Consider the following 26,199-nt stretch of genomic DNA (forward strand, 5'->3'; position numbering starts at 1 on the left):
ACTTGGGTCAGGCACACCTTAGTCTTCAAAGTAACATCTTTGCTTTTCAACACTTTAAAGAGGTCCTTTGCAGCAGATTTCCCCATTGCAATGCATCTTTTGATTTCTTGACTGCTGCTTCCATTAGCGTTGATTATGGATCCAAGTAAAATGAAATCCTTGACAACTTCAATCTTTTCTCATGATGTTGCTTATTGATCAAGTCGGGAGGACTTTTGTTTTCTTTATCTTTAGGTGTAATACATACTGAAGGCTGTGCTTCAAGTCTTTTTCACTTTCAGCAAGCAAAGTTGTATCATCTGCATAATACAGGTTGTTAATGAGTCTTCCTCCAATCCTGATGCCCCATTCTTCTTCATATAGTCCAGCTTCTTGGACTATTTGCTCAGCGTACGGATTGAATACATATGGTGAAAGGATACAACCCTGATACACACCTTTTCTGACTTTAAACAATGCAGTATTCCCTATTCTGTTCAAATGACTGCCTCTTGATCTGTGTACAGGTTCCTCATGAACACAATTAAGTGTTCCGGAATTTCCATTCTTCACAATGTTATCCATAACTCGTTATGATCCTCACAGTCAAATTCCTTTGCATAGTCAATAAAACACAGGTAAACATCCTTCTGGCATTCTCTGCTTTCGGCCAGGGTCCATCTGATATCAGCAATGATATCCCTGGTCCAGAAACCCTGGTGGCATAGTGGTTAAGTGCTATGGCTGCTAACCAAGGGGTTGGCAGTTCAAATCTGCCAGATGCTCCTTGGAAACTCTATGGAGCAGTTCTACTCTGCCCTATAGGGTCACCATGAGTCGGATTTGACTCGACAGCACTGGGTATCCCTGGTTCCACGTCCTTTTATGAATTCAGCTGGAATCTCTGGCAGTTCCCTGCAGCCACTTTTGAATGATCTTCAGGAAAATTTTACTTGTGTGTGATATTAATGATACTTTTCAATAATTTCCACATTCAGTTGGGTCACCTTTCTTGGGAATAGGCATAAATATTGATCTCTCCCAGTCAATTGGCCAGGTAGCTGTCTTCCAAATTTCATGGTATAGATGAGTGAGCACTTCCAGCACTGCATTCGTTTGTTGAAACATCTCGATGGTATTCCATCAATTCCTGGAGTCTTGTTTTTTACCAATGCCTTCAGTACAATTTGGGCTTCTTCCTTAAGTACCATCCGTTCCTGATCATATGCTACCTCCTGAAATGGTTGAATGTTGACCAATTCTTTTTGGTATAATGTCTCTGGATATTCCTTCCATCTTCTTTTGATTCTTCCTGTGTCATTTAATACTTTCCCTGTTGAATCCTTCAATATTGTAACTCGAGGCTTGAATTTTTTTCTTCAGTTCTTTCAGCCTGAAAAATGCTGAGTGTGTTCATCACTTTTGGTTTTCTATCTCCAGCTCTTTGCACATGTCATTATAATACCTCACTTTGTCTTCTGGAGCCACCCTTTGAAATCTTCTGTTCAGTTATTTTACTTCATTTCTTTCTTTTGCTTTAGTTACTGGAGGTTCAAGAGCAAGTTTCAGAGTCTCTTTTGCCATCCATTTTGGTCTTTTCTTTCTTTCCTGTCTTTTTAATGACCTTTTGCTTTCTTTGTGTATGATGTCCTTCAACAACTCCTTTGGTCTCTGGTCATTAGTGTTCAATGTGTCAAATCTGTTCTTGAGATGGTCTCTAAACTCAGGTGGAATATACTTAAGATCATACTTTCACTTTCATTGACTTGGTCTAATTTTCTTCAGTTTCAACTTACACTTGCATATGAGCAATTGATGGTCTGTTCCACAGTCAGCCCCTGGCCTTGTTCTGACTGATGATATTGAGTTTTCCATGATCTCTTTTCACAGATGTAGTTGATATGACTCCTGTGTATCCCGTCTGGTGAGGTTCATGTGTATAGTTGCCATTTATGTTGGCAAAGAAAGGTATTTGCAATGAAGAAGTCATTGGTCTTGCAAAATTCTATCATGCGATATCAGGCATTGTTTTTATCACCAAGGCCATATTTTCCATCTACCAATCCTTCTTCTTTGTTTCCAACTTTCCATTCCAATCACCAGTAATTACCAATGCATTCTGATAGCATGTTTGATCAATTTCAGACTGCAGAGGTTGGTAAATATCTTTAATTTCTTCATTTTTGGCCTTAGTGGTTGGTGTGTAAATTTGAATAATAGCTGTATTAACATTATAGCAATATGGATATTATCCTATCACTGACAGGGTCGTACGTCAGGATAGAATCTTGAAATGTTCATTTTGATGATGAATGCAATGCCATTCCTCTTCAAGTTGTCAATGTCAGCATAGTAGATCTTGTGCTTGTCTGATTCAAAACGGCCAATACCAATTCGTTTTAGCTCACTAATGCCTAGGGTGTTGATGTCTATGTGCTCCATTTCATTTTTGACAATTTCCAATTTTCCTAGATTCATACTTCGTGCATTTCACGTTCTGATTACTAATGGATGTTTGTAGCTGTTCCTTCTCATTTTGAGTGGTGCCACATCAGCAAATGAAGGTCCCAAAAGCTTGACTCCAACCCCATCATTAAGGTCGACTCTAAGGAGGCAGCTCTTCCCAGTCCTCTTTGAGTGCATCCCAACCTGGGGGGACTCATCCTTGGACACTATATCAGTCAATGTTTTGCTACTATTCGTAAGGTTTTCACTGGCTAATTCTTTTCAGAAGTAAACTGCTGGGCCCTTCTTCCTAGTTTGTCTTCGTCTGGAAACTCAGCTGAAACCTGTCTGCTGTGTGTGACCCTGCTGGCATTTGAATACTGGTGGCATAGCTTCCAGCATCACAGCAACATGCAAGCCCCCACAGTATGACAAACTGACAGACATGTGGGGGATATAAAACCAAACAGTGGCTCAATCTCTTTGTTTTAATGGGGAGCAGAATTAAAATGAATGCCTACTTTATTTAACTGAACAACTAGAGCTGTCAGGATTGTTGATTTCTAATCTAAACTATGATACTTAACGTTTTTCTTTTATGAAAGAATACAAGGAGTTTTAAAACACCTATCTACTTCATGCGTCATTTCAAATTAGAAGAGAAACGTATGGGTCTAATGCAACAGGCTCAGTTGCTATAAAATATTACTTGACAAAGTAAAAGAAAAAAAGGAGGGGGAGAAGGGAAGGAGGGAGGGAAGAAGGAAGGAAGGAAGAAGAAAAAAAGCAATGAACTTAGCCATTAAAGGAAGATTTCTAGGGCTTAGAAAATTATTGGGCAGTGAAATGACAAACTAAAGAGAAATCAATATGTGCTATTTTGATAGGCCTTCCTTTTACAAGTACTATATATCCACTGGGTGGGTTTTTATAACATCCTAGGTGAGTCTCTCTCTTTAATCATGTATTTTTTTTGCTATTGTTCTAAATTTAGTTAGACTTCAGTATATTTCCTGATGTTTTTTATACACATCAGATTTAACATGTTCAAAACAAAACTCAAAGTCTCCTCACCTCTATCCTTCTACTCTGAGCAATTTCTCTATCTTTGTTAATTGCCCACCATCCTCCCACAGATGTGTCCTAACTCATTTTCCAAAACACAATTTTTTATATCAAATGATTTCCATTTTTTTATTTCAAAAATCTATTCTGACAGAAACATTTGGCCTCAACGTATAATTAAAAACTTAACAATACTAATAATTGCTTCAAAGAGCATTCTCTTTTTGTCAATGTGCAATTATTTACATTAATTTGCATGTAATTCACTTCACACCCATTCACTGGGGTATGAATATTACTTAATCAAATAGGCAATTAATTAATACAATCTTCACATATTCACTTATTTAAATGCACCACACAAGTTCTATTTCCTTGGATGTTCTCACTGAATCCAAGGGATTTCAATTTTGAAACAGCTGCAGCAATTTATGCCATTGCTCTTGTCTAGCAGAGCCAGGTGGATATTCTTTTTTTTTTTTTTTTTCTTTCCCTACACAGAGTTGAAATAAAAAAAAAACAAACTCTCTCTGGCATGCTGCCTAAAATGCTGTCATTTCATATAACTCAGGGCAAGGCCTAAAACTTGATCACTGATTGAAGGCCAAGCTTTGACTATCAAATAAAGACCAGCTACTTCAGTCAAATTTAAAAAATACCCAGTACGAAAGCCTTGGTTGTTGAAGGTCAGGGGTAACTTGTGAGGAATTTTATTAAATTGCACTCTTACTATGTCAAAGAAGGGATCCTGGTGGTACAGTGCTATAAGTGCTCAGTTGCTAACTGAAAAATAAGTGGTTTGAACCCACCAGCTGCTCTGTGGAAGAAAGATGTGGCAGTCTGCTTCCATGAAATTACAGCCTTAGAAAGCCCCTGGGGCAGTTCTACTCCATCCTATAGGGTTGCTATGAGTTGGAATAAGCTCAATGGCAATGTTTTTTGTTTTTGTTTTTTAAATATGGATAAACATATAATTTTTAGTGAACATCTGTTGTACATTAATATTCTGAGCTCAGTACCAAGCGCCTTATGTTCATTAAAATAACCCTATGGAGTCCCTGGGTGGTGCAAATGGTTATATGCTCAACTGCTAGGTGAAAGGTTGGTGGTTCGAGTCTACCCAAAGGCACCTTGGAAGACAGGCCTGGTGATCTGCTTCTGAAAGGTCACAGCCTTGAAAATCCTATAGAGAAGTTCTACTCTGCACACATGGGGTTGTCATGAGTCAGAACTGATTCAATTCAACTAACAAGAACATGAGATAGGCACAAATACTACAATCTTATACATGTCAAAAATGAAGCACATTTTTAATTAACTTGCCCAATGTTAACAGAATATTATGCAGGAATATGAATTTAGGATTTTTAGCTCCAAAATATATGCTCTTCACTTGTATAGCACTTACCTTTGATCGAGAATAACTTTAACCCATTTGCACTGAGAATTTAAACACTGGGCACATTTTTTTTTTTTTTCCTAGAAAAAAATGTTTGTTTTACCAATCTAAACTCTTAACACTGATTTAGAAAACTGAATTTCTTATGATCCAAGAAAAGTGAGATACATTCTGTAAAGCCAAGTGGGAGACAAAGATGAATTTTTGAAAATTAATAAAACTTTTTTCGAAAGGGTCATTGTACATTATTATCAAACTTCATTTGAATTCTATAATCTTGGACAAGCCTCAACTTAGTAACATTTTAGGGTAATGCAGTCTTTGCTTCCATTTATTTACTCAGTTACTACAATCATATTCAGAGATAGCAATCCAAACCTGATTTAAAATTCTTTAGTGAAATTGAACATGCAGTGATAAGGAGCAAATCCATGTATGTTCATTAAATATAATACTACAAAATATAAATCAGTATGATTTGTAGACAAGGCTGGACTTTTCCTAATTATAATGTACCTGTGACCCAACAGAAAGGTTTTCTTTCACTCTCTTGCTTAGGTGGAAATACATTTCATGTTGTCCACCCTATTATCTAAAAGGCCATTTTGTTGTTTTCAGCCTTCATCTAACACTCTCTCAGATACTCTTTCAGGGATTTATGTGAGCAGAATGACCTGGTGGTAAAGTAAAGTAGAAGTAGACACTATGATTTACCTATTTTGATTTTTTTTTCCAAGAATAACTATTTATAAGTTCTCTAATGTTAAAAAACAAAATCTGAGTCATGTAGATTTTGTACAGTCAATCACTTAGAAAACATTTATCGGGCATGTACTCAAAATATAGACCCTGACTTCAGAAGATAAAAATTATAAGATAAATCCCAGATTTAAGTAATTTAAAATGACATATACAATATAATGAAAGATAGATTGTGCTAGATGTAAGAAACATAAATGATGACAAAGTACTATAGGAATTCCAGTTCCTGTTCTAGTTCCCATGGAGTCAATTCAGACTCTGTGTGTGTCAGAGTAGAACTGTGCTCCACAGGGTTTTTAATGGCTGAGTTTTTGGAAGTATATTGCCAGGCCCTTCTTTTGAGATGCCTCTGAGTATACTCAAACATCTAACCTTTCAGTTAGTAGCTGAGCACATTAACTATTTGCACCACCCAGAGATTCCACTATAGGAATAGAGGAGAGAAATGACTACAGTAATTTGAGAGATACTTAGTTTTTAACAAGTCCAGATTTAAACCAGGAAGCCATCGTATTAATTCTGGATGAGATCATATCCTAAAGTAGCCACCATATTGTTCCCATTCAAATTTTTAATAAGATTTCTGGAGAACAACAAAAGTGCTAGAGAATAACGTTCTATTTCATTCCCAAATATCTACTAACCATAGACAAAATTTGCTAAGTTTTACCCACTGGAATAGCTGAAAAGAAAAAGACTGACAATACCAAGCAGTGATGAAAATGTAAATCAAATGGAATTCACATACCTGTTAGTGAGAGTAAAAATTAGTACTTGACAAGCACTTTGGAAGACTCGGCCAGTTAGCTACTAAAGGTGGTCATATGTATGCCCTATAACACAGCAAATTCATTCTTCAGTATATAACTAACAGAAATCCATATGTATATACACCAAAAGGCAGCCTTGTTTACAGTAGCCACAAATAAAGAACAGCCAAAATGCCCATCAATAGTAGAGGAGATAAATGGTAATCTAGTCATACATTAGAATACTGTAGAGTAATAAAAAAAAAAAACAATGGAACTACAGCTACACATAACTTGAATGACCTTAAAATATAAAGTTGACAGAGAGAAGTCAGAGACAAAAGAATACATACGTTTTTATTCAATTTAGATAAAGTTAAAAACAGGTAAAAACTAGCCTATGTAAATCAAGATGCAGGTTGCATTTTGAGTAAAAGTAGGATGTCAGTGGAGAGACCTTATGAAGGGGGCCTCTGGGGTGCTGAACGAGTTCAATTGCTTGGTCTGAGTAGTAGTTAACGAAGGTGTGTTCACTGTGGTAATTTGCTGAGTGGAACATTATGGTTTGTACATTTTTCTATATGTGGGATACTTCAATATTAAAAGCAACAGCAACAACAACAAAGCCTGTAAACCACAAGTGATGGCTTTAGCCACTATCTCTGCGTTGTTGAATTCCAAACACTTATCTATAACCGAAATCATGCAAATTAATGTTTTTCAAATAAATGCATTGTAAATATCTTTTCCAACTCTGTGGCAGGATTTTTATATTCTATTGATGTACCCTAAATTTATTTTATGTTCAATAGTTTTGAGGAAATATGTTCAAGAAATGTTTATCTACTCCAAGGTCATAGTGATAAAGTTATATTCTGGAAGCTTTATTTCTTATCTTTCATATTTAGTTCTATAATTGACCTGGAATTAATATTTATATATGCCGTGACATAGATATCAAATTTCATTTTTCCATATAGAAATCAATCAACTCAATACCATTTACAGAAAAGACATTTCTTTCACAATGCAGTGATGGCACCTTTGTCATGCATCATTTATATATATGTAACTGTGTTTCTCCACCACGAATCTGTCAGTTTGTCCTCCCGTGGTGGTTTGCATGTTGCTGGGATGCCGGAAGCTATGCCACTTGTATTTTAAATACAAGTAGGAATACCCATGGTGGACAGGTTTCAGTGGAGCATCTAGACTAAGACAGACTAGGAAGAAGGACCCTGAGGTCTACTTCTAAAAATAAAATAAAATAAAAAACTGGCCAGTGAAAACCTGACAGATGGTAGGGGAAATTTGTTTGATATAGTACTGGAAGATGAGCCCCTCAGGTTGGAAGGCACTCAAAATAGGATTGAGGAAGACCTGCCTCCTCAAAGTAGAGTCGGCCTTAATAAGGTGGATGAAGTAAAGCGTTTGAGACCTTCATTTGCTGATGTGACATGACTCAAAATGAGAAGAAACAGCTGCAAACATCTATTCATAATTGGAAGGTGCAATGTACAAAGCATGAATCAAGGAAAACTGTAAGTTGTCATCAATGAAATGGAGCAATTGAAGGTCGATATCTTAGGCACTGGAGAGCTGAAATGAACTGGTATTGGCCATTTTGAATTGGACAATCATCTGGCCTATTATGCCGGAATGACAAATTGAAGAGGAAGAGCATCACATTCATTGTCAAAAAGAACATTTCAATATCTATCCTGAAACACAGTGCTGTCAGTGATAAGATGATACTCATGCCTAAAAGGAAGATCAGTTGGTACAATTTTACTCAAATTTACCCACCAACCACTAATGCCAAAGGCGAAGAAATTGAAGATTTTTACCAACTTCTGCAGTTTGAAATTGATCGAACATGCAATAAGATACATTGATAATTACTTGTAATTGGAATGCAAAAGTAGGAAACAAAGAGGATCAGTAGTTAGAAAATATGGACTTGGTGATAGGAATGTCTGCAGAGATCACAGGACAGAATTTTGCAAGACCAATGACTTATTCCTTGGAAATAGCTTTTTCAACAACAATGACTCCACATACAAGTGGACCTCACCAGATGGAATACACAGAATCAAATCAACTACATCTGTGAGAGAGGCGATGGAGAAACTCAATATTATCAGTCAGAGCAAGGCCAGGGAACTGTAGAACAGACCATCAGAACTGCAGAACAGACCATCAATTGCTTATATGCAAATTCAAGTTGAAGCTGAAGAAAATTAAAACAAGTCTATGAGAGCCAAAGTTTTACCCTGAGTACATCCCACCTGAATTTAGAGAACATCTGAAAAATAGATTTGATGCACTGAGCACAAATGACAGAAGGCCAGAATAATTGTGGGATGACTTTTAAGGACATCATTCATGAAGAAAGCAAAAAGGTCATTAAAAAGACAGGAAAGAAAGAAAAGGCCAAAATGGATGTCAAAAGAGACTCTGAAACTTGCTCTTGAACACAGAGTAGCTAAAACGAAACAAAAAAATGATGAAGTAAAAAAGCTGAACAGAAGATTTCAAAGGGCAGCCTGAGAAGACAAAGTAAAACAATGAAATGTGCACAGACCTGGAGTTAGAAAACCAAAAGGGGAGAACATACTTGACATTTTTCAAGTTAAGAGAACTGAAGAAAAAATGCAAGGCTCGAGTTGCAATATTGAAGGATTTTAGAGTACAGGTGAAAAATTGAACAATGCAGGAACCATCAAAAGAAGATAAAAAGAATATATGGAGTCTCTGTACCAAAAAGAGTTGGTTGACTTTTAACCATTTCAGGAGGTAGCATATGATTAAGAACCAATGGTACTGAAAGAAGAAGTCCAAGATCCACTGAAGGCATTGGTAAAAAACAAGTCTCCAGGAATTGATGGAATACAATTTCGATGTTTCAACAAATGGATGCAGTACTGGAGATGCTTACTCGTTTATCCCAAGAAAATTGGAAGACAGCTACCTGGTCAATGACTGGAAGAATCAATATACATGCCCATTCCAAAGAAAGGTGATCCAGTGAAATGCAGAAAATACTGAAAAATATCACTAACATTACAGGCCAGTAAAATTTTGCTGAAGAGAGTTAAAAAAAAAAACGGATGCAGCAGTACATTGACAGAGAACTTCCAGAAATTCAAATCAGATTCAGAAGAGGATGTAGAACAAAGGATATCGTTGTTGACTACAGATGGACCTTAGCTAAAAGCAGAGAATACCAGAAAGGTATTTACCTGTATTTTATTGACTACACAAAGGCATTCAACTGTGTGGTTCATAACGAATTATGGATAACATTTGGAAGAACGGGAATTCCAGAACACTTAATTGTGCTCACGAGGAACCTGTATGTAGACCAACAGGGAGTTGTTTGAACAGATTAAGGGGATACTGAGTGGTTTAAAAAAAAAAAAAGTGTGTGTCAGAGTTGTGTTCTTTCACCATACTTATTCGACCTGTATGCTGAGCAAATAATCAGAGAGCCTGGACTATATGAAGAGGAATGTGGCATCAAGACTGAAGGAAGTCTTACTAAAAATCTGTGATACGCAGATGACATAACCTTGTTTGCTGAAAGCAAAGAGGACTTGAATCACTTACTGATGAAGATCAAAGACTACAGCCTTCAGTATGGATTACACCTTAACACAAAGAAAACAAAAATACAACTGGACAAATAAGCAACATCATAATAAATGGAGAAAAGCTTGAAGTTGTCAAGGATTTCATTTTACTTGGATCCACAATCTACACCATTCATCAGTAAAGAAAACAGAGGGTGTATTGCATTGGGCAAATCTGCTGCAAAAGACTTCTTTAAAGTGTTAAAGAATAAAGACGTCATTTTGATGACTAAGGTGTAATTGACCCAAGCCATGGTATTCCCAGTCACTTCATATGCATGCCAAAGCTGGACAAGGAATAAGAAAGGCCAAAGAAAAATAGATACATTTGAATTATGGTGTTGACAAAAAAGATTAAATACACCAAGGATTTGGAAACTCTGTGGGGCAGTTCTACTCTGTCCTATAGGGTCGCTATGAGTCAGAATCGACTCGACAGCACTGGGTATACCGAGGACTGCTAGGAGAACGAACAAATCTGTCTTGGAAGAAGTACAGCCAGAATGCTCCCTAGAAGTGAAGTTGGTGAGACTTTGTCTCACTTACTTCATACATGTTACCAGGAGAGACTACTCCCTGGAGAAGGACATCATGCTTGTGAAGTAGAAGGTCAGCGAAAAAGAAGACCCTCAACAAGATGGATTGACACAGTAGCCTAAATAAAGGGCTTAAATGTAATGATTTTGAGGATGGCACAGGACCTGGCAGGGTTTATTTTTGTTGTACATAGGGTGCTTATTAGTTGTAACCAATGCAATGGCACCTAACCACAACAACGTAACAGATGTCCTTCTGAACTTTTTCCTGTTCCCTTGATCTATTTCTCTGTTTCTGCTATGCTACATTGTTGTTTTTACTACAGCTTTATAATAACATCTGATTGCTTTTAAATTTGTTTTTCCTCAATATTGTCTTGGCTATTTTTGTCTACTTAACTTTCATCTAAATTCTAAAATTAGCTGTCAATCTTAACAACAACAACAACAACAAAAAAGCTGGGATTTTGATTGTCATTGCACTAAATATACATACCAGTTTTAGAGGAAACTGACATATTTACAAATTGATTCTTCTAGTCCGTTAGTATAGTTTATCCCTCGATTTATTTAGATTATTCCCCAATCCACTCCTAAAATTTTATGTTTCTGTCATTGTTGTTTTCATCTCTAATTAAATTTATTCGTAGTTACTCAACATTTTTAATGCTATAGCAAATGGTGTCATTCTTTTAAATTGCATTTTCTAGTTGTTTATTGTTGATTTATAGAAGCTAAATGTACTTTTGGGTATTGTCTTTCTATCCAGAAAATGCAATAAATTCGTTTCTTAAGATTGATTGTTATCTGGAGACTCTTTGACACTCTTACTTACAAAATTCTGACTTTGGAGGGTAATGACAGTTTTTAGTTCATCCTTTCTAATCATTATACATTTAATTTCCTTTTTATTGCTTTAAAGAACTTGCCAGGAGCTCCAACACAAGGCTGAATAACAGAAGCGGCCGTAAGAGGCATCATTTACTTACCCCTGATCTGGGAGGAAAGACTGCATATGAGAATTGGTGTAATTCCTTTTGTAGGGTAGTCTTTCTCAGATTAAGGAAAAGCTGTTTTATTCCTAGTATGCTAAGAATTTATTTATTTTTATGAGGTGTTGAATTCTTTGAAATGGTTTTTCTGCATTTATTGAGAGATTATATACACCTTATACATTTTGTTTCTTAATCTCATGAATTACATTGTTTTACATCTTAAACCAAATTTATATTCCTGAAGTAAAACTAAATGGGTTGTAATGGATTATTCTTTCTCATATATCACTAGATTTATTTTGCTGGTATTTTGGTCAAGATTTTAGCATCTATTTCCAATAGAGTTCATGAGCTCAAGGCTTTCTTTTCTTGAAATATCTTTTTCAAACCTTAGTGTCAGGATTTTCCTCACCTCATAAATGATTGGGAAGTAAACTCTTTGCTTCTATTCTGTAAGAGAGTTTGGAAAATTTAATTTCTTCCTTTAATATTTAGAAAAATTCACCAACAAAGTCATACAGACCTGGAGTTTTTCAATTCTCAGCTGGTATTCTCCAAAATAGCCTGTAAGTTCTTGAACATATTAATCTAATTATTGTAAAATTTCTGAAAGCTTTATTTTTTTATTTCCTATTTTTTAAAACTGTTTTTTGGTCATGTGGTAGCATCTTTTTGTTTGCCTGTTTTTTTATTTTTTATTGAATGAAGGATATTTTGCTGGGAAAGTTGTAGACATCAGTGCTCTAGATAATGTTATTTCCAGAGAGACTTTGCTTTTGCATCTGGCAGGCAGTTAGCATGGGGGCGGAAAATCTCTATCCAGTTAGTAAATGAAGGCATTTGAATCTGGGTTTCATTCTGCAGGACACTGTGTCTACTTCACATTCATCCCTACTCCTAGAGTTTCACCCTTTGGTGTTCCAGCTAAAAGACAGAGTTATTTACCTAGCCGATGTGTCTTGAGGTCCAATTGTCCAGAAAGACTACTCAAACTCCTGCTCAGCTTCTCATTATCTCAGCAGTTGCTTGCTGTCTCTTTTTTAAATTCTCGCTTAGCTGATGCTTGCAAATTGCAATAAGCCTTGAGAAGAAAAGAAATCCTGTTGTAGTGGTTACAAGCTATGTCTGCTAACCAAAAGGCTGGCAGTTCAAATCCACCAGGTGCTCCTTGGAAACCCCATGGGGCAGTTCTACTCTTTCCTGTAGGGTCACTATGGATTGGAATCAACTCCATGGCCACAGGGTTTGAGAAGAAAAGCGGTCCTGAATATCAGGCTCACATCTCTTCTCTGTTCTTTTCTCCAGGATATTGGTCCTTCAATTTCTAGCTGCCTTAGTACCTTTCCAATGTCTAAGGAGAAGCATAACTCTTTTATTTTTATGTGGGAAGTTTGTTATCTAACAAACTAATCTGCCATTACCGGAAACGGAAATTATTTTGTAATAGTAAAATGAATGTACACTTCAGTACTATAGCATTTAGTATTTCGGAGGGCAACAGGCACTTTTTTGATATTTCCTATTCAGAAATTTGTGATTGTAATTGCACAGTTCTCTGGAGGTGACTTAAGTCCTTTTATTCCTCCTCTATCTCTCTGGGTGATCTTAACCTATCACATGGCTTTAGCCACTCTCTCTATTCTGATGAGTCCCAAATACTTACCTGTAACTGAAATATATACCTCCTGAAGTGTAGACCCACAAATCCAAATGCCAACTGGATGTTGACACTGGTGTAACTCACAAGTACTTTGAACTCAGCATATACAAAATGGAAATTATCATCTTCTGTGTCTTCTAAATGAAGCCTTTTCATCCTCCTTTATTTCATAGCTCACTGAGCATCATAATCTTCTCCCCAGCTGCCAAGTAATATACATGGAAAACATCCTCTATTCTCTCTCTCCCTCATCTTTATAGCTAATCCCTCCCCAAAGCATCATATTTCAACCTTATTATTATTTCTTAAATTCATTAACTTTCTCTTCTCTTCTTTTGTCACTACCTTACTTCCCCAGTATTCTAAAACAATCTCAAGATGGGTCCCTCTGATTCCAGTTTAAAGGCATATATATTTTCCAGATTCCTCATATGTCATCTTTTAAGAAATAAAAATGGGATCTTGTCACTCCCTTGCTTAAAATCTTTCAGTGATTCTCCATAACCTATAGAGCAATGTCCAAGTGCTTTCTATATATATATACATATATCAGGAATTAAGTTTGGAGTAAAGGTGGAATGTCTAAAAGATGAAAAAATGTAGTGAAAAATTCTGATATGGAAAGCAAGAGAGACAAGAATTATAGTTTTAACTAGGAGTTAGTCTTCTAGAGAAGAGAATTGAAGTTGTGAGAGTAAATAATAACAACTAAGGAGAGAACATGAAAGAAAAAGAAAAGGGGGCTGAAGATATGTATGGGGTGAAAGAAGGAAAGCATTTATGCAAAATAGACCAAGAAGACAAGTTTACGTCAGGAGGTAAGATAAACAGAAATCAAACATCACAGTAAGGATAGGTTGCTTGTGTATATTTATTAATGCAAAGACATCAAAGAGAAGAACTGACCATATACCTCTGAGGTGCTCTGAGAATGGGGTAGAAATCCAGGCATAATTCTGAGAGCTGTACTGAGAACAGGAACTTGTATTGCTTTATCTGTAAAGAGTAAAAAGACATGGGTAACCAAGAAGTTGATATTTTCCTAAAAAAAGAATTCCACTGAAGTGAAATTATAACTTCTAGATATAGCCATTAACAGACCTGCAGATGTTGAAAGAAGGGAGCCTTCCGCCTTCTAACCTTCCCCTCTTGCCAGCCTTAATGGCCTGTGAGTACCTATTAATAACAGCACTGTTTTTTTTTCTCTGGAAACTCCTGTGCAGAATCCTTGGTGCCAATTTGTGGATGAGCCCCTCCCTGAGAGGAATCATGCCATCCAGAGATAGCTGAATAAGTCAAGCCTAGTTCTCCAATATCCTCACACTATTTTCCTCTCTGAAGGATTTGATTTTGGGCTTGATTCCTACGGACGATTATTGTTGCATTTCTGTTTTATACCATCTTTCTATGCATCATTCCTCCCAGTACATTTGTGTGTGTGTGTGAAGATGCTGTCTTTCTAAAACCCTTCCTAAATGAATTTTTTAATTGTGGTAGCTTAATTACATATTTCCCACACCGTCTCACTGATAGGGAGACCTTAGTGATACCATTGTTTCCATGAAAATTTCTGCTCACATTAACATAATGAGTGGGTGCCAATGATACTTGTCAAATTATAGATTTTCATATTCCCTTGAGAAAATAAAAAAAAAACCTTCTGAAATACATTTTAAACATATTGCTGTGTGTGTTGTGTTTGTGTGTATATAGTGACTTTTTAAAGTTTGCCTTCTATTAATATTAGATAATCTTTTGGGTGGCACATTTCACACCATAGATGTGGTTTTTGGCAATGTCTTACCTGTCAGACTCTTAGAAAAAGAAGTTGCATGTTTGCGTGCTGTTCTTCTGAGTACACACAGAAATTTATAGAAAACCTTGCCCAAGTATGGAAGTGGAGAGTGGGATACTAAGCCAGGCATATCAGCATATTGGCCCAGGGAGAGAAGGAGGTGGAGCAAAGGATTGAAGAAGGGGCAAAACCAGGGTGATATGGTATGGTGAAGGTGAGAAAAAGGAAAAAATCTTTGGGATTGTGAGGAGAGTTTGTTTTATTTCTTTAATACTAAACTGATGGTCAACTTTCCAGCTTCTTAATCTTCACCTTGTAATGATCCTGAGCAACTTCATTCTGTGACCTGCTTTCTAGATACGTTCCTTACAGGAGTTAAATACAGGCTATCTTCCGTGTGTTGTTGGTTGCTTTTCTTTCTGTTTTTTTTTTTTTTAACTTGAAAATTACTTTATTTCACCATTGTTCATTCATTCATATTTAATTTAGAAAATCCTATTGACCATTTTATTCTTCTTTCATAGAGATTATTTTTGGTCTAGAAAATTCCTCTTGAAACAAATATATTCATTTCTACATTATAAAGAATGTTACAATTAATTTAATGTGTAAAACATTACCCTGACATGACAAGGTAAGTGGTTTCAAAGGCTTTCACTGACACTTTGTGGCAAAAGGTGGAACTACAGTATTTGTGAATAATTACATTTTCTTTCACAATTTTAGCTGCTTGGTTGTTTCAAGCACACATTTATGAAATAATTAAGACTGTTCTCTAGTGTTTTCACTCTGTGTTTAAGATTTTTGAGGGTTATCATTATTGGCTCAAAAATTTTATTTCCCCTTTTAAAGCCTGTTTTAATGTTACAAAAATTAATTTTCAAGTGCTTAAAATAAAATTGATGTATTCCATACAGATCTTTTCAAGATGTTCAGTAATATACTAATTACGTACTGTGCATCATCACATCTTGACATCATAAGTTTCATATTCAATTATTAGTTGACATTTTAAGATCCACCTATATCTTTAATTAGAGATTCAATCTCACCTGTATAGTTTACATGTCCTTAACCATGTGGTAACATCAATATATTAACAGTACATCAATTTAGTTTAAATTTTTCTGAGTGCAAAAATTGATTTCAGAAAGTGACTTTGTCTATGTGTGGACTGATAGATGTTAAAACAAAAGTGAGTTTAGTCTAACTGCAAAAATGAAATGGCAAAGGCCTTTTTCAAACTAACGTTTTCTTTTTTCCACATGAAAGTGAGTTTAATTTTGATTCGAACAATAACAAGCAAAGAACTAAGGTTATTTCCTAAAGACTGTATCTGTATATTATTTTTGAAATCTCTCTTTACATTACAGGCTACATATGCCCCATGTAGCCTGAGCCACTTTCCATCTGTCAGTCCTGCAGAGAAATGGTAGGAGATATATAGCATCAGATTCTCACAAAGAAAGAAATAGGAAAGTGAAAGACGAGAGAGTAAAGAGAAGAAAAAGAAGAATTTTTATTTTCCTGGAACCTCTGCCATTACAGACATCATTTTATCAAGAAAGTCAGTCTTAGAAGTGGTATTTCATTGTATCTGCATTCTTGCCTTCTGCTGTCTTCTTTCACTCTTATGAGTTCAGCCATTTCTCACTTATTACTGGCAATGGAGACAGTCTTTTAAGTGCAAACTACAAATTTAATATCATGGTCATTCACAGAACAGGTTTAAAAATTACGTGGAATACAGTACCAAGTTCAGGTCTTGGGACTTACCAAACCTCAACTGAGAGTAGAGCACAGGGAATTGAGATCTATAGCTTACTATGTCCAAGATAATAATCGGCAAGCAGATAAAATTCTCTGTCAGCTCTCAGACTTTATTCAAAAGGAATGAAAAAGTTAACTGCTCTGCACAAGCACTGGGTTTTTTTCTCTCCTTTTAAAGGAGCTCATGGGGGGATTGTTGTTAGTTGCCCTGGAGTCAATTCCAACTCATGGTGACCTTGTGTTTGCTGAGTGAAACTGTGCTCCACAGGATTTTCAAAGCTGTGAACTTTCAGAAGTAGGTTGCCAGGCCTGTCTTCCCAGGAGTCTTTGAGTGGTTTCAAACCACCAACCTTTCGACTAGTAGTTGAGCACTTAACTGTTTGCATCACTCACTGACTCATTCATGGGAAAATACCAAAAACCAAACCAAACCCATTGCCATCAAGTCAATTCCGACTCATAGCGACCCTATAGAGCATAGTGTATTAAATTGGTTCCATGAATAGGTATTGCAAAGTATGTTCCAAGTGCGGTTTGTGTTGAGAGAAAGGCTATAGAAACCAAGAAGAGTATGGAGAAGGGAAAGGCCAACACATAAGGATAAAGAGCCTTTGTGCACATAGGGATGTAAGAGAAAATACACAAATATCCATAATAATCCATAATAATTAAAGAATGTGTCATGACCAGGAAAGAATACAAGGTATGATAAGGCTTCAAAGAGGAAAGAAACCATGTTGAGTTTGGCAAGTTAGGAGAGATTTCGTAAAGTAGCAACTTTTTTGTTTGTTTGCTTAGTTTTAGATAGTATGAAATAAGACTTAATTAGTTGGAAAAGCGTTGAAATGGAGTATGGACATCTCCAGGAATGACATGAGCAATAGCCTGGGTATAAAATACACTCGATGTACAGTGAGATATCAAGTTTTCATGGAGTTCCAAGTATTTCATGGGGAGCCTTGCAAGATAGAGATGGAAAGTTCAACTAGAGTTTGATGGTAGAATGATCATCTGAAGATTTTGTATTGAATTCAAAAGAAAAGGCGAGCTCCTGTTGGAATGAGAGAGTTAATATAACTGGAGCCAGTGACAGCAATGAATGAAATGGATAGGAGTAAGGACAAGTAGGCCACAGGGAGAACTGTTAGAGGTTTTCTGCAGTACTCTAGCTAAAGGTTAAGACAGTCTGACAAAGAGTATTTGACTATTAGTAGTAGAACCACACCTCAACATAAAGAAAACAAAAATCTTCACAACTGGGCCAATAAGCAACATCATGATAAATGGAGAAAATATTGAAGTTGTAAAGGATTTCATTTTACTTGGATTCATGATCAATGCTCACGGAAGCCGCAGTGAAGAAATCAAAAGATGCTTCACACTGGGCAAATCTACTGCAAAAAGACCTCTTTAAAGTGTTAAAAAGCAAAGATGTCACTTTAAGATGTTTTTAAGTGCCTCATATGTGTGTGAAAGCTAGACAATGAATAAGGAAGACTGAAGAAGAGTTGATGCCTTTGAATTATGGTGTTGGCAAAGAATATGGAATATACCACGGACTGCCAGAAGAACAAACAAATCTGTCTTGGAAGAAATACAGCCAGAATGCTCATTAGAAAGAAGGATGGAGAGACTTCTTCTCACATACTTTGGGGATGTTATCAGGAGGGACCAGTCCCTGGAGAAAGACATCATGCTAGGTAAAGGGTCAGCAAAAAAGAGGAAGACCCTCAACGAGATGGACTGACATTGTGGCTGCAGCAATGGATTCAAGCATACCAATGATTCTGAGGTTGGCACAGGACTGGCAGTGTTTTTTCTGTTGTACATAGGGTCCCTGTGAGTTGGAACCCACTTGATAGCACCTAGCAACAACTAGAAAGAAATTGACAGAGGTAGGAGATATTTTGAGGATTTCAAGCACAGGTCACAGGTTATTGGAGAGAAAAAGGAAGAAAACTACACTTAATAGAGATAGAAAGTTATTGATGAGTTTATAGGAAAAGGTGGGAAGTTTAACTTTGTATTATAGTTAACATGCTAGGAGGAGAGGGGACTTCATCACATTGCACCTGTAATACTTTGAATGGGAGAATGAATGAACAAATGGATATCACCCAACTCACATTTAAGGAATGTATACCTGATAGGTGCATGCAGTTCTAAATGGCTCATTTAGAGAGAGATATTAATAACTGGGGACAGGTTCAGCATGCCAGGGTGATGAGTAATGCAAAATCCTACTGTTGTATATGAAGGGCCTCTTGATGCTTAGCCCAGAGAAGCAAAGACTTGAGAAATAAGCTATACGTGTATCTAAATATTTGAATGAGAATAATGTAAATATCATACCTCAGATATTCAAAAATTAATACAATAATATTATCTAATATGAAGCCCAAATTTGAATTTTTCCAATTGTCCCAATAATGTTCATCATAGATTTCTTCTTTTTCTTTTTTTTTCCTCCAGTATTCAAAGGTAAAGATTTAATCTAACATCTACAATAGGAAACCAATTTCTAGTAATTGTATACATGTTTGATTAAAAAAAGCACGACTTGGCTTCTCAAAAAGCTAGCCAGCTGAGTGAAATTAGTCAGTTCCAAGAGGACAAATATTGTATAAGCCACAATTATAAGAACTCAAGAAATAGTTTAAACAGAGAAGAAAATGTTCTTTGATGGTTACGAGAGGGGGGAGGGAGGGATAGTGGGAGAGGGGTATTCACTAATTAGATAGTAAATAAGATCTACTTTAGGTGAAGGGAAAGACAAGGCACAATACAGAAGAGGTCAGCACAACTGGACTAAAGGAAAAGCAAAGAAGTTTCCTCAATAAATTGAATGCTTCGAAGGCCAGTGTAGCGGGGGCCGGGGGTTTGGGGACCATGGTTTCAGTGGACATCTATGTCAATTGGCATAATAAATCTATTAAGAAAACATTCTGCATTTCACTTTGGAGAGTGGCATCTGGGGTCTTAAAAGCTAGCAAGCGGCCATCTAAGATGCATCAATTGGTCTTCACCCACCTGGACCAAAGGAGAATGAAGAACACCAAGGACACAAGGTAATTATGAGCCCAGGAAACAGAAAGGGCCACATAAGTCAGAGACTACATCAGCCTGAGACCAGAACTGGATGGTGCCCAGCTACAACCAATGGCTGCCTTGACAGGGAACACAACAGAGAACCCCTGAGGGAGCAGGAAAGCAGTGGGATGCAGACCCCAAATTCTCATAAAAAGGCCAGACTTAATGGTCTGACTGAGACTAGAGGGACCCCAGTGGTCATGGTCCCCAGATCTTCTCTTAGCCCAAGACAGGAACCATTCCCAAAGCCAACTCTTCAGACAGGGATTGGACTGGACAATGGGATAGAAAAAGATGCTGGTGAAGAGTGAGCTTCTTGGATTAAGTAGACACTTGAGACTATGTTGGCATTTCCTATCTGGAGGGGAGATGAGAGGGCAGGGGGGTTAGAAGCTGGTGGAATGAACACGAAAAGAGAGAGTGGAGGGAAGGAGCGGGCTGTCTTGTTAGGGGGAGAGCAATTAGGATTATATAACAAGGAGTATACAAGTTTTTGTATGAGAGACTGACTTGATTTGTAAACTTTCACTTAATGCACAAAAATAATTTTTAAAAAATCGGCTTAAAAAAAAAAAAGCTAGCAAGACCTCAGTCTGTCTGTCTCAGTAGACAGATAGTGACCAAAGCAATCCCCCTGCTGTTCGCTGCCTTGGTCAGACCGCTCCTGGAGATGCGCACTCAGTTACAGATGGCTCATTTAGAAACAGGTACTGGGAATCCGGAGCATGTTCAGCATGAAAAAACAAGGGTGACGGATGTAAAATACTGCCCTTGTATATGAAGATTCTGGAGCTATTTAGCCCGAAAAACCAGAGGCTTGCACCATGAGCATAGCTGCCACTCTTACATATTTGAATGAATTCATTGTAGAAAAATAGGCTTATTCATTGAGTTCCAGGAAAGAATTGAGAACCAGTGAGCAAAATCGAAAGAGAAGATTTCAACTCAACATGAACAAGAATTTGCTAGTTGTCAAAGCCACCACAAAATTAGCTCAAAGGCTTTAGTTCACTGTGAATTCTTTACTAATAAAAATGTTTTAGAAGGCTGCATCAAGGCTGTTGCACAGATGATTTGTGCAGATGGCAGGTTCGACTAAATAATCTCCGACTCCCAAATTCTATGATGTTATGTCATAGCCCTGTCAGATCGAGGATAGTAGCTTCATTTTCATCTTCCTTTTTAATCAGTTGTACATACCACCACAGTCTAACATAGTGGATAATATTTGAATTCATGCTCTACAACTTACTACCTATTTGTTCGGGGGCAGATTACTTAATCTTTCTGCCTCAGTTCCTCATCTATAAAATGGAGATGTTAGTAGTACTCACATCGTAGTGCTATCATGAAGATTCAATCGGTTAACATTTTTAAGTGTGTGTAATAGAACATGGCACATAGTAAGTACTACACAAGTGTTTATTGAAAACATACTTGCTTTAATATTGGTTCAACATAATGGCACTAACATTGTTCTCTTGTTGTTGCCTTTCTTCACCTCCAAACTATTCAGAGTTGAAAGGTGGACTAATTTTGTTTTTTTAAAAAAAAGACCTGTTTTCTTTTCTAGATCCAAATTTGCACCATTTGGGCATTTTGTTGACCAAGTCCGGCAGGGTGATATTTTTTGTCTTAGTCAGCCATGAGGGTGGGTTTGTACATGAATGTATGTGTCAGCAGCTTCATTTTCAAGAAATAAATGCAGTTAACCTTGATTAAGCTCACCTGAGTTTTAGGGCACTAGTGTCCTGGAGTGAGCGGTAGATGTGACGTTTCTGAAATTAATTCCTCAGAAATTCAGATATTTTATTCTATTGGCATCTTTTGGTGCCTGAAGGGCAAGTTCAGCTTCAGGAGCTAGGAAAAATATTTATATACCATTTACATAATGCGGGGTTGGTAGCATTTATTAAGAGTTTCTCTTAATAAATGGTACATAAATAGCAAAAAATAAAGCCTTATTTGGCAACTTAAATGTAACAAACGTTCTTTTATTTCTTCACTATATAATATTCCTAATCGCTGCATCGTTTGGGTGCACAGGTGACAACACTGACAGGTTGATGATACTCCAGGCTAATTCACAGTTACTTTCAGTGAAGTAAACCCATCAAGAGATGTGGGTAGCAATGTGTACACCTATATAATTCTGGAACCAGTGATTATGTAAACTTTGGGTAAGCCAGACAGGGAAAGGACAGAGAAAGGAGGAACTGGATGTTATTTCAATACAGAGAAACTAAATGAGATAGCAAAGCTTTTAAACATGGGGATGTACTGAAAAGCAACAAGGGAGGCCCAGCCATGAGAGTATTGAAAAGCATGTTTGATTTCAGCTGATGGTTACAGGCCATCAAGGGTAATCAAAAGGAGAGAGGATTGAGCTTCTAGAAGTTGTATGTGCTTTGTTATAGCTCCTTCATTTTTATGAAAGGAGGAAACTTGTGCAGTGAAAAGACCATCTTTTTCACTTGGAGATAAATCTCACTTGTAACTGTAGTCCTATGCTTCATGAGCCTTGTGTCTTTAAGCAATGTTCATGAATTCCCTGTGTTTCAGTTACCTCGTGTGTAAAATGCAGATGATGCCATCTTCCCTCGGGATTATTGTCGGGATTGTCGTTGTCGTGGTTAGGCGCTGTCCAGCTGGTTCTGACTTATACCTGCCGTATGCACAACAGGATGAAACGCTGCCTGGTCCTGTGACGTCCTCACAATTGTTGTTATGCTTGAGCCTGTTGTTGCAGCCATTGTGTCAATCCATCTCCTTGAGGGTCTTCCTCTTTTCCGCTGACCCTCTACTTTACCAAGCATGATGTCCTTCTCCAGGGACTGATCCCTCCTGACAACGTGTCCAAAGTATGTGAGATGTAGTCTCACCAACCTTGCTTCTAAGGAGCACTCTGGTTGTACTTCTTCTAAGACAGATTTGTTCATTCTTTTGGCAGTCCATGGTATAGTCAATATTCTTTGCCACACCACAGTTCAAAGGCATCAATTCTGCTTTGGTCTTCCTTATTCATTGTCCAGCTTTTGCTTGCATATGAGACAATTGAAAACACGGAGGCTTCGGTCAGATGCACCTTAGTCTTCAAGGTAACATCTTTGCTTTTTACACTTTAAAGAGATCTCTTGCAGCCCATTTGCCCAATGTAATGAGTCTTTTGATTTCTTGACTGCTGCTTCCGTGGCTGTTGATTGTGGATCCAAGTAAAATGAAATCTTTGACAACCTCAAGCTTTTCTCCTTTTATCATGATGTTTCTTATTTGTCCAGTTGTGAGGATTTTTGTTTTCTTTATGTTGAGGTGTAATCCATACTGAAGGCAGTGGTCTTTGATCTTCATCAGTAAGTGTTTCAAGTCCTCTTTAATTTCACCAGGCAAGGTTGTGTCATTTGCAAAACTCAGGCTGTTAGTGAGTCTTCCTACAATCATGATGCCCTCTTCTTCTTCATATAGTCCATTTTCTCAGATTATTTGCTCATTATACAGATCGAATAGGTATGGTGAAAGGATACAATCTTGGCACACACCTTTCCTGACTTTAAACCATGCAGTATCTCCATATATATATATATATATATATATATATATATATATATATATATATATATATATATATATATATACTGTATCTCCTTGCTCTGTTCAAACAACTGCCTCTTGGTCCATGTACAGGTTTCTCATGAGCGCATTTAAGTGTTCCAGGATTCCCATTCTCCACAGTGTTATCCATAATTTATTATGATCCACACAGTTGAATGCCTTAGCATTGTCAATAAAACACAGGTAAACATCTTTCTGGTATTCTCTGCTTTCAGCCAGGATCCATCCGGCATCAGCAACGATATCCCTGGTTCCATGTCCTCTTCTAAATGCGGATTGAATTCCTGGCAGTCCACTGTTGATATACTGCTGCAGCTGCTTTTGAATGATCTTCAGCAAAATTTTGTGATATTAATGATATTGTTCAATAATTTCCCCATTCGGTTGGTTCACCTTTCTTAGGCATAAGTATGGATCTCTTCTAGTCAGTTGGCCAAGCAGCTGTCTTCCAAATGTCTTGGCATAGGTGAGTGAGCACTTCCAGTGCTGCATTCTTTTGTTGAAACATCTCAATTGGTATTCTGTCAATTCCTAGAGCCTTGTTTTTACCGATGCCTTCAGTGCAGCTTGGGCTTCTTCCTTCAATACCATAGGTTCCTAATCATATATTACTTCCTGAAATGTTTGAATGTCGACCAATTCCTTTTGGTATAGTAACTCTGTGTATTCCTTCCATCTTCTTTTGATGCTTCCTGCATCATTTAAGATTTTTCTCAAGGAATCTTTCACCATTGCAACTTGAGGCTTGAACTTTTTCTTCAGTTCTTTCAGCTTGAGAAATGTTGAACGTGTTCTTTCCTTTTGGTTTTCTATTTTCAGATCTTTGCACATGTCATCATAATACTTTATCTTCTCGAGCCACCCTTTGAAATCTTCTGTTCAGCTCTTTTACTTCATCGTTTTTTCCTTTTGCTTTAGCTACTCGATGTTCAAGAGCAGGTTTCAGAGCCTCTTCTAACATCCATTTAGGCCTTTTCTTTCTTTCTTGTTTTTTTTTAATGACCTCTTGCTTTCTTCATGTACGGTGTCCTTGATATCATTCCACAACTCCTCTTGTCTTCGGTCATTAGTGCTCAACGAGTCAAATCTACTCTTGAGATGGTCTCTAAAATCAGGTGGGATATACTCAAGGTCATACTTTGGCTCTCATTGCTTTGTTCTAATATTCTTGTTTCAACTTGAACTTGTATATGAGTAATTGATGGTCTGATCTGGAGTCAGTATCATCTGACTGATGATATTGAGCTTTTCCATCATCTTTTTTCCACACTTGTAGTCAATTTGATTCCTGTATATTCCATCTGATGATGTCCATGTGTGTAGTCACTATTTATGTTGGTGAAAAAAAGTATTTGCAATTAAGTCATTGGTCTTGCCAAATTCTATCATGGGATCTCTGGCATCATTTCTATCATCAAGGCCAGATAGATAATCTAAATATACGAACCACCTAGCTCAGTGTTTGGCAATTGTAAGAGCTATGTAATTGTCAGCTCCTGACTTATCTGTTAAAAGTCCCAGATGCAGATATTGGGAGCAGATATACGTCAACACCAAGGATGAGGCAAAACATGGTTCATTGAAAACAGCCAGCTCCTAATTCACGTCAACTCAGAAAATATTTCTTGAGTTTCTACTACATACTGATTACTAAAGGAATAGAAGAATGAATCAAAGGGAGTCACAATTCAAAATCAAATAAAAATAGTCTTTTGATCCATTAAGAAATGTCTTGCAAGGTAAATGAACTGATTTTAAGCATGTAATTCAGCATTCATCCAGGTTGGCTCAGTGAAAACACAGCAGAGCCCTAAATTATTTTTCCTTTTTAATAATTATGTGCGGGCTTTAAGGAGTAATCATTAGTGTGACGATTTCTCCTCATTAGTAGCTATTTTCTTTGTCTAATTACTATTGCTTTTTCTCTCCAACTTAGTTTGTGTGGCAGTGTGGAAGAATCATCACATGAGGACAGTAACCAACTACTTCATAGTCAACCTTTCTCTGGCTGATGTGCTCGTGACTATCACCTGCCTTCCAGCCACATTGGTCGTGGATATCACTGAGACCTGGTTCTTTGGACAGTCCCTCTGCAAAGTGATTCCTTATTTACAGGTATTTATTTATTTATTTTTAAATAATATTTTATTGAGTTTTTGGTGAGAGTTTACACAGCAAGTTAGGTTCTCATTTGACAATTTCCTCACGAATTGCTGTAACATTAATCACATTTATCACAATGTGTCATCAATCTCTTTAACTGTGTTCAGTTTGTTCTGTTTCCAGCACTCTAGTTTCCCTGCCCTCTTATCTTACCATCTTTGCTTTTGAGTAATTGTTGACCTTTCGGTCTCATACTGATGGTTTTTAAGTAGGGCACCAATCTTACAGGTGGTATCCTTTATTTTATGCACCACTCTGCTATTTCACTAAAAGATGATCTCAGGGAATAGGCTTGGTTCTAGGTTTAAAGTGTGCCCCAGGGTGATAGTCTCAGAAAATCGTCTGTTTCCTACTGCTCCAATTTGTCTGTTTTTTTTTTTTTTTAAGCACAAATTTGAGTTCTGCTTCATATTTTTCTCCCCTTCTATCTGGGACTAACTATTTTGACATGGGTCAGAACATCAGTGGTGGTAGCCAGGTACCATCTAGTTCTTCTCATCTTGGGGTAGGCAAAGTTGTGGCTCATGTAGACTTGTTTTGTCTCTGTGTT

The 26,199-nt window shown here is 37.1% G+C and overlaps 1 protein-coding gene across 1 annotated transcript in view; it reads left to right on the forward strand.

Moving 5' to 3' along the window:
* The window catches only part of HCRTR2 (hypocretin receptor 2), a 123,787-nt gene that overhangs the window by 48,397 nt on the left and 49,191 nt on the right, over nt 1–26,199 (forward strand). The window contains exon 2 of the mRNA XM_049894593.1: nt 25,423–25,601. Within this exon, the coding sequence (XP_049750550.1) occupies nt 25,423–25,601 (179 nt within the window). The remainder of the gene's footprint in view (nt 1–25,422; nt 25,602–26,199) is intronic.

Source organism: Elephas maximus, chromosome 1, assembly GCF_024166365.1.
Source record: "Elephas maximus indicus isolate mEleMax1 chromosome 1, mEleMax1 primary haplotype, whole genome shotgun sequence".
Lineage (NCBI taxonomy): Eukaryota > Metazoa > Chordata > Mammalia > Proboscidea > Elephantidae > Elephas > Elephas maximus.